Raw genomic sequence first — 9,892 nt, 5'->3', positions numbered from 1 at the left:
TGGGCCAGTTTTTTCTCATACCTGTTGCTGATTAATGTTTTCTGTTAGAGTAATATCACATGATCAAGTCTTTTCTAATAATCCTCACTACAAAATAAGTAATAACAGTGGGTACAATCAATATCATCCAATATGCAAGGTTACAATCAGTGTTAATTATGACAGCAAATGTTTTATTTAGTTTTATTTATAGTCTTTGGGCTAAAATGCAGCATAGTTTCAGTCAAAATGAAGTTATCAGGATTATTTTAGATATAGTTTTAGTCAATAAATGATATTAAGATTTTAGTCGACTAAATCTGTTACAGAAATAATAGACCTAAATATAAAGCTTAGGAGTTTATACATTTTTTCAAGTTTCAGTTGTTATTGATCAACCTGATTTAATGTTTTTAAATTTAATGACGTATTTGATGTGATCAATGCGTAAAATCATATAATCACATGAGTTCTGATTGGATTTCGTTCCATGTGATGAAATTATAGTTACATTTTTATAAACTAACAAAAATATTGATACATTTTAATGTAGTTGTAGTAGAGGGGTCGGCTTCTGATTGAGAGGTTGAAGGTTCGATTCCAGTCTCACAAAGTGTCCTTGGGCAAGAACTGAACCCTAAGTTGCTCCCAGTGGTCGACTAGTGCCTTGCATGGCAGCTCAGTCCTATTGGTGTGTGAATGTGTGAATTCCCTGATAATGTGAAGCGCTTTGAGACTACTCCAGAGTGGTGATAAAGCACTATATTAATCAAGTCCATTCACCATTGTCATTTTAAAAAATGTAGTCGACAAAAACTATGATTAAAACTTTAGTTGTATCGTACAAGAAGTAAAAAAGTTGTATCAGTTGTACACCTATCTTCTGTGTTTGTTTTGCAATTATTTGTATCTATTTTAATAAGTGGCACAATCTGTGTCTGGAAGGTTTTAGGTTCAAACCCTATTCGTTTTCTATTTTCTATGAGTTTCCATTTTGTCAGTGAACCTGGTTTTATTTAGTTTTCAGTTATTTTTTTGGTATTTAGTTGGTTGTCTGTGTGTGTGGTTCATGTCTGTGTGTTTCCACACACCCTGTTTTGTTAAGTAGAGTGTGTTTGTGTTTAGTCCCTTGTGTTTCCACCCAGGTGGGCCGTGTGTACTGATTGTCTTCCCTCACCATTTAAAGAAGTGTTTGCACTCGGCATGTTTACTGCATTGTGATTGGATTGTCATCAAGGTCAATTAGTCAGTTATTTAGGTAGCTTTGGTTTCTACTTTTCCTTATGTTTGCTTTGTAATTTGAATAGTTTCGTTTTTTTTAAAAAAAGGACTTTTGTTTAGACACCACTTCCTCTTTTATATCCACGTCTAGATTGTCCAACATCTTCCCAATAATAGTTCCTCCTTCTCACTAATAATGTTTTGGATTAGGGTAAAAAATGTTAGGCAGTATTTGCCTAATTTATAAAACACTTTCCCAGTTTCATTTTATGATTATCATTAACCCACTAACCATGAGGCATACTGTAGCAGACAAATGGCAGTTTTTCTTCACAGGATAAAAACTTCCATTTTCCCCCCATGGTTGATGAGGTCACAGCACAGATAACTTTCATGGAGTTGAGATTATTATGAACACTGCCCCAGTTGCTGAAGGTGAAGTTGCTTCCATCAGACCAGAAAAAGTTTGGAGGTCTGTGTAGCCCAATCCATACCAATGAGCCCTCTGTCTCACTGTTAATCTTTTCCACCACTTTGATATTTGTCACAGTCACCAGGTCCACATAATTTTCTCGACAGTATTTCTGTGCGACTGGCCAAGTTTCAGAAGAATTCACAAAAAAAACGTTGGGATCCAACTGTGACCCTGTTGAGACAATCATTAGGGTTTTAGAGAGGAGTATTCTTACACTATAATTATATTTTATAGAAATTAAGTTTTGATTTTTCATTTTCTCACCATTGTAACAAACAACATGCCGCTTAGATGAACAAAGCACATCACTCCATACATTTCTTACTGCAACACAAAGGTCATTAGCTGAATAAAAGTCAGGTTGATCACTTCTCCAGTTACTATAGTTAGCACCGACTCCTGAGAATCCATCTGACCATCTCCAGTCGATTGTGCTGTACAGACCCATCCAGACCTCTGAGCTCTGACCAGCTGATGTAATGGTGTCTAGAAGCTGGTCGTTCTGCTCTTTGTTTCCAATTGTGGCCAGGTCTGCATAAGTCTGCCTGCAGTAGGTCTGAGCTTCAGTCCAAGTCTTTTGATCAGCAACATAGTGGTACTGTAGGCATGTGGAGTAAGACCACCCTGTGGAGAAACAAACACTTTAATGAATGTGGAAGCACAATGTACATGCAGGGGTTTGAAGAAGTCTGACTTAATGTATGACAACAAAGGACCAAAGTTACTTTAAAGAGTAACTAAACTCTAAAACCACTTTTTTCTGCTGAATTTAAGTGTCTGTGTATATGGTAGTGTTGTTGATCACCAAACACACCACATCACTTGACCACTAAAACACAAATACAAGATTCAGTCAGACGTATATTGATCATGCATCTAAACCTTTAAAGATCCAGTATTTTGCTATTTTTCACCCATCTCCATTTGTTCTAAAAATCCCAACAACATAGAATTTGAGGTTTATTTTCCCAAACTTAGCTATTTTCTGGAGTTTTAGCCTTCTGAAAAGTCACTTTCAGAGCGCTCCCAAAAACAAGCTGCCTATGCATGAGTAGACATAAACACACGCACACTCCTTCAGCATGTGTTTATCACAGTAACAGCAGCAGTTAATCATTAACAGTCTTCCTTCTCCTCCTCACCTCACAGAAATAGTTCATTTAAGACGATAGTTCATTGTTTTGTCCAACCGCTGTGTTACACTGGGTCATAAACACGTCAGATCATCCCAAAAAAGCGATACAAGGCGGTATAACTGCTACTAAAAATAGAACTGATTGTGACCGCTCGCTCTGCGCCACAGGAAAGTAAACTCTCAACTATCAGCTGAGTCAGCTGCTTCACACCCTCACATAGGCGGCTATATTGCTTTCTTCTCCTCTTCACCTCTTCCGGTCACAAGAATAGTCCATTTAAGACAATAGTCCATTTAAGATGATAGTTAATTGTTTTGTCCAACCGATGCGTTGCATTGGGTCTCAAACACGTCAGATTATCCCAAAAAAGGTGATACAAGGTGGTATAACGGCTACTAAAAGTGAAACTGATATTCTGTATTATCTATATACTGAACGTAAAGATATTAACTGTAATATGTGTACATGTGCCTGTTACGTTTAAAAAAATACAAGGACTGGATTTACAGAAAGATTAATCAGCCATAACGTATTTGTTTTTTTTTTCTTTTTTTGTTTTTTTTACAATTATTATATACATTAGTGCAATGCCCGTCGGAAGTATGTATTCATATCGTGGGGGCTTAAGTAGAGTAGTCAATTATGGCTAAATGAGTTTGTGTTTAAAGGTTGGATGTACAAAGAGGTGTACATACTCAAGGGGTCTGCAACCTGCGGCTCTGGAGCCTCATGTGGCTCTTTGACTCTTTTGCAATGGCTCTTTGTAGCTTTAAAAATAATAATAAAATAAAATAATGAAATGTTATTTCTTACTGTACAGAGGATGTTGATGATTAATGACAATAACGTCAAATAAAATGATGATAAAACAATTGGTTAACATAAAAATAAATCACGTTATGCAATAACTGCCTACTTCAACTCCTACAACCTCTACTTACCATCAACTTTCCTGCACCTGTGGCTAACCTTAAGTTTTAAATCCGTTGTAAGATAACTAAAGTAACAAAAAGATTATTTTGGAAGAAAATAGAGTCTGTGGAAAGAAAAAAAATTATTTAATTGTCAATATGCAGCCTTAATATGCAAGCTTGATATGTTGCAAGAATTTTTTATATTTTTTTGTTTGGTGTATTTTTTGGTAATGTATGTTTTTTGGAGTCATTATGTGTATGTTTGTATCTTTCTGTTGTGTTTTAGTGAAACTTTTGCATAATTATTGTTTTTTGTTGCCATTGTACTGTGATTCTGGAATCATTTTGACTATTTTTGTATGTTCTTTGGTGTAGTTTTGTGCATTTCTGTTGTCATTTTGTGTATAAATATTTAGTTTTGTGTATTTTGAGTCAATTTCATAATTTTCTGAAATGTATGTTTAGTGTTTTGTTTTATTTTACTCATTTAGTATTTATTATATATATATATTGTGTGTGTGTGTGTGTGTGTGTGTGTGTGTGTGTGTGTGTGTGTAATTAACAGGCACTCCTATGCCACATGCTATATCTGTTACTGAGGGAGGTACGTGTGGTTTGTGGTGCAGCTCAGGATTTATAAATAAATTGTGTGTGCACGTTGACAGCTGTAATTCCTTTAAATAAGCAGCAAATTGATTTGCATGTTCTTCAGTTTGTGTGTGTGTTTATTTTTTTGCATCATAAAGTCATGCATGTTAGACTTACTGTAGTGCACACGTGGGCAACTTTGGGACCACGAGACACTGGGAAGGGGTTGCCAGATTGCCTTCAAGAAACTAAGAATATATTTTTGAACAATTTGAGCCCATTTTTGTTTGATTTCACCCTTTTTTCTGCAACTACACCAAACTCACCATTTTCATCTTTTTCTTGCCGTTTTTTTTGCTCATTTTAATGCATTTTTGCTACATTACTCCCATGTACATCACTTTTCCTCCTAATGTCACATATGTTGACCCAATATTGTAACTTTTTACCACTTTTTGCCGTATTTCATGCTTTTTTTTTTGCCAATTTAACCACATTCACGATTTGTCATGCTCATTATTTGCTAAATTACTTTGTCTCAACCACCCTCCCCCCATTTCTGCCACTTTTAAGCCAATATTGACACTTTGAACCCTTTATAACACTTTTTTTGTCTGTTTTTGTCCACTCTAATTTGCAACTTTGAACCAATTTCTGTGGTTTTTAAAATCCCATTTCCCCAATATTTCCACCATTTTTGGTCACTTTTAACCCATTTTATTTCTGATTAAAACAAGGATTTACATCTTTAAGATGACTATGTATTATGGCAGAAATAATACTAAACTCGATCTAATAGTACACGTGTTAAACTCAAGGCCTGCGGACCAAATCTCCTTTTCGTTCATCTAATTTAGCCAGCAGGAGAAAGTCAAATGGACATTTAAAAATTAATCATTAACTGACCAACTAATTCAGTTGTAGATTACTCAGTCCCGCCAAATACCCACATTTATTTATTTATTTATTTATTCAGTTCATTTCCGACATGGTCGCATTCACAGAAATTCATTTGACATTCAGAGCAAAATCACATCATTGTTTTTTTGTTTTTTTTTTTTTTTTTTTTGTCCTTTTTTTGTCCTTTTTCATGCCGGAAAGGGCGACGGAAAAAAGCATTATGCTTATCCAGATCCGTCCCCTAATTTGAACACAGATAATTTTACATCCAACCTCGTTTCTTCCCTTTTTTTTTTTTTTTTTGTCCCTTTTTTTTTTTTTTTTTTTGTGATGTGTTCTCGTCTGCAGTCATTGTTCCTGTTGTTACTCCTAAACAAAAGGGATCACAGTTTTCCTCCTAATATCACACGATGGCAGTCAATTTCAATCTGAAATTGTTAAAGAATTCAAATATTTTTTTTCTGAAGTGTTTCAATTTTGCTCAAATTATTCCACAAAATTTCCTCAAATTAGATTTTTTTAAAAATCACAAATTTAAGAAAATTGAAGTTCTAATCCCGCAGGGACGGATATCTCTCACTTATTATTTTACATATATTGCGTAACATTTCTATCATTTTCTCCACCTATAATCTGAGGCCCACTTCAGATCAAACTGGTCGGTATTTGTTCCCTGAACTTAAATGAGTTTGACAGTCCTGTAATAGAAGAATCCTCCTTGGACATCCCTCTGCAGCTCTGTCAATGTGTCTCTCACTTCCTCGTTGGTGCGGAGTACAGTGGGAACAGTGGAAACAGTGAGGGTGTGTAACAGGGTGTGACTGCCTCCCAGTCTCTCTGCAGCCAACAGAAACATGGGAAACCTGGAGCTCACAGCTGTAGCATTAAAGCATCATGGGAGTAAAAATGGAGCTTGTTTAGAAAATGTGAGCATTCGTACGACTTGATAATGTTAAACTTTAGTGAATTGGGTTTGATTTGACTGGTTCTGGAAAGTTTTTCAGTTAGTTCTACACAAGTTCACTGTCTCCATGCCTGGATTGGCTGCTTACTGGTTGCCCACAAATGGTGGATTACAGTAAGCGTTTGCCATAAAAACAAGTAGAAATGGTTTTGATTCAAAGTTGTGACTGAACTAAACATTAACATATTCTATAGCTCAAGCTGTGATTATGTGCTGTGTGTAAGTTTTCAGTAAAATAGCCCCAAACTTTTGAGACTTTAGGTTGGTTCATCTTCTGATCAGTATGTAAATGGTGAAGTAACACTGCACCCAGCAGTTCATGTATGGCTTAACTGAGGCCTTTTTGTAGCTGCTGATTGGTTCCAATTTTGTCACTAAGTATTTTCAGTTGTGTGTCAAAGTATTTTCAATTACCCAATGTGTATTGTGTTTTGAATAGATGTGTTTTCCCAACGGTACCCTGAGATTTCCTTTTTGAACTAAGTGTCTAATGTATGAAATAGTGTGTAGTGTGCAGGAACAAGTGTGTTAAAGAAATGCAACTAAAGTGCAAAGCAGCACTTTTGTTAAAGGTATGGTTATACTTTGTTTAAGGTATGGTAAAAACAGCTTCAATACTTACTTTGGTTTAAGCAATGAGTAAAAACTGTGAACCTGGAACTGTTTGCGGTGTCTGTTTTTGCACCGTCTGATTCTGGATCTGGATTTTTTTGTATAGTATGTTTTTTTGGAGTCATTAGTTTTGCAGTCACTTTTACAAAATTATTGTTTTTTGTTGCCATTGTACTGTGATTCTGGAATCATTTTGACTATTTTTGTATGTTCTTTGGTGTAGCTTTGTGCATTTCTGTTGTCATTTTGTGTATAAATATGTAGTTTTGTGTATTTTGAGTCAATTTCATAATTTTCTGAAATGTATGTTTTTTGGAGTCATTTTGTGTGTTTTAGGTTTAGTGTTTTGTTTTATTTTACTCATTTAGTATTTTATTACATTTATAGTGTGTGTGTGTGTGTGTGTGTGTGACTTTTAGCAGTATAAAAACATTTTTAATGTTGACCTTTTCTTTTTTTAACCCAAACAAACTGCGACACAGTGACATCATGAACCCGGAACCGGAAGTAGTGCGCTCAATACCGCGCTCTTACCGAGGGAGCCGTAATTTTAAAATTAACGTTTTGAGACGCCAAATTACTCCAAAATAACGGGTGCACACACTTGGGGTATTTGGAACCTATTGACGAAGATTCAGGTTGAACTCATACCGTGTCGGGGAGATATTTGCTACAGGCACGCACGCACGCACGCACGCACGCGCACACACACACACACACACACACACACACACACACACACACACACACACACACACACACACACACACACACACACGCACCTACACACACAGACCTTCCTTGAATTTATAGATAGATTTCCTATGTTTCATTTTGTTCAGGCATCGAAAAGGGCAGCTATTGTTTTTTACACCGTTGTGTTCGGCCGCCAAGAGCTCCTGACCGCGGAATGTACTGGCAATAATATACTTTGTCACCCTGGATTTTCACTGGATGCGTATATGCTGCGAAACAACAGCTCAGCTGATAGGTTTCCATTAAAGTCCCATGTTACGCTAAATCACATTGTTTGTTTCATTGATTCCCTCAATTGTTAGTTAGAGGGTGATTTGCTCCTTTCTTACTGCAGAGCGAGCACAAACACCTCCCGCCTTGATGACAAATTTGACGTGGCACTGAGCTGGAGAAGCCCCGCCTCCAGGAAGCTCTCTGCTGTCATTGACATGTAAACATGAAAACCCCTATGAAGGGGAGCATTTCAGCGTCCTTCACGCAGTGCTATGTATGTATTTTCTACAGTCTATGTATGTACCAGTGAACGCCCAGCCCCCACGCTCTGTCTTGTGTTTATAAAGCAAATTAATGGCTCCTTATTGTGCTTTTGCAGGGCTTGATGACAACACATTGGTTTAAACCAGGAACGTTTTATCAGCTGATTAATGTTGGTCAGTACATTAGATAAAAATCTATATCTTTCCTTTAGGATCTCATCAGGTAAATGAAGGGATTGCATTAATGCCTAAATATTTCATGTCCTGTCAGCGGTCAGATCCAATCACACAGCAGCATGTCCAGAGAATGATCCACCTATTCTAAGGCTGGTCGTTTTCCAAGGTAACTGATTGGCCAGGAGGTTGGGCTAAAGTCAGGGACCAGGTACAGTTTGATCTTCTTTGATATAAAAATGTACAAGTCAATGTCACCAGTAGGCTGTATATCATCTGAAAACTTGGAGGTGGTTATCAGGATACTGGCTCCCAGCTTCTTCCCAGTTGGTGTGTACATCTTTGGGGCAGTGGTCAGTAGGAAAATAAGGAAAGTAACAGACTGCATACCTGGGGTGATGGGATCTTGTTTAGTGATTATGGGATAATTATGAATTGGTGCCTTGGTCTCTCTCTGGTAGTTCTGTAATTATTATATTTGTATTAAAATAATTATGTACAATATATATTTAAACCTTGTTTGTAACAAAGGAGGGATAGAAATGGTTAATTCCAGAACTATTATCTCTCCCAGGCCTGATCATCTCTTAGTCAGAGTTCCCTAAACAGTCCATATTGACTTTGCATCCTCATCTAAAACCACCATAACACCACTTCATAATTATTAAAAAATAAACACTCAGGACCTCATTTCTCTGATGGCAAATTTTTCTCTTACCAAAATGCAATTTTTGTGTCTTTGTTGAAACGTTCAAAATATTGGAAGGATGACGGGCAAATAGATTAATTTATCCCCCAAAATGGATCGGAGTATATCTGATACCAAATCCAGCCCTTATAAGGTGGCTTACGTTACCATCAAACACCATACAGACTGATTTCAGATTTGTGATCTCATGTTAATCAGCAAACATTTCTCTTCAACTTAATAGAAAAACATTGTGTGATAGACATAGGACATTTTGTGCAAGGTTGCAGAAAGAATCACATATTGGAAAACTTATCTTTCCTGGTAATGTCTCGATTATATTAATCAATTCATGGAGGTAAACACTATCGTTCATTGGTAAAATAAACGTGATGCTGAAATTGCCGCCACATTGCAAACATTTACAGTAAGAATAGCAAATATTTAGGAGCTTTAAACCATAATCATTATTTTTTTAATGGTACTATTACAGCCTGCTCCTTTTTTAATATTTTTCAACATTTATGAGATTTCAGAAAATAAATTTTATCTCCAAACTTTAACTGCAAGATAGCTCCAACTTGTTGCCAAACCCACAGGTCCAGTAGAACAAACTTGTTTACAATAGTTTTCCTCAAAAGCTGTCATTCCGTCTGTAAGCCTTTTAAATAGTTATAGTCAGTTATAATAACTGCTTATTGTTTTTGCCACTTTTAGGTCTTCATATCATAACTTTCTGAACCAAATAATTGACTACTAACCTGAAAGACACATGAGAGCCAGTAAGATCCTCGCCATCCTGATCTGCTCAGTGGATTGTTTCACTCTAGATTGTGTTTATATTAGGGCACAATTTAAACAAATTTGCTACTTGTTTTTTCTTGTTGCCCAAGGTCACCTTTAAACAAGGACGAGCAAAGATTTGTTTATCATGACCTTAATCAAATGAAATGCTAATTCCTCTGTGGTTCACCCTGTGGAAAAGATATTAGTCATTATGTAATTTTCT

General features: G+C 36.3%; 1 protein-coding gene across 1 annotated transcript; it reads right to left on the bottom strand.

Annotated features, from left to right (window-relative positions):
- Nucleotides 1–1,700: 1,700 nt before the first annotated feature.
- Nucleotides 1,701–9,696, bottom strand: LOC114480181 (C-type lectin lectoxin-Lio2-like; the record flags this gene model as incomplete). The annotated part of the gene is made up of 3 exons (XM_028474077.1): nucleotides 9,645–9,696; nucleotides 1,940–2,299; nucleotides 1,701–1,846 (listed from the first exon to the last, which is right to left on the bottom strand). Coding segments are annotated over exons 1-3 (543 nt in total), but the record flags the coding sequence as incomplete, so codon positions are not given.
- Between the last annotated feature and the right edge of the window lie 196 nt (nucleotides 9,697–9,892).

This window comes from Gouania willdenowi, chromosome 18 (assembly GCF_900634775.1).
Source record: "Gouania willdenowi chromosome 18, fGouWil2.1, whole genome shotgun sequence".
Classification (NCBI taxonomy): domain Eukaryota; kingdom Metazoa; phylum Chordata; class Actinopteri; order Blenniiformes; family Gobiesocidae; genus Gouania; species Gouania willdenowi.
The sequence above is the reverse complement of the archived record's forward strand: the minus strand, read 5'-3'. Positions and strand labels throughout refer to the sequence as shown.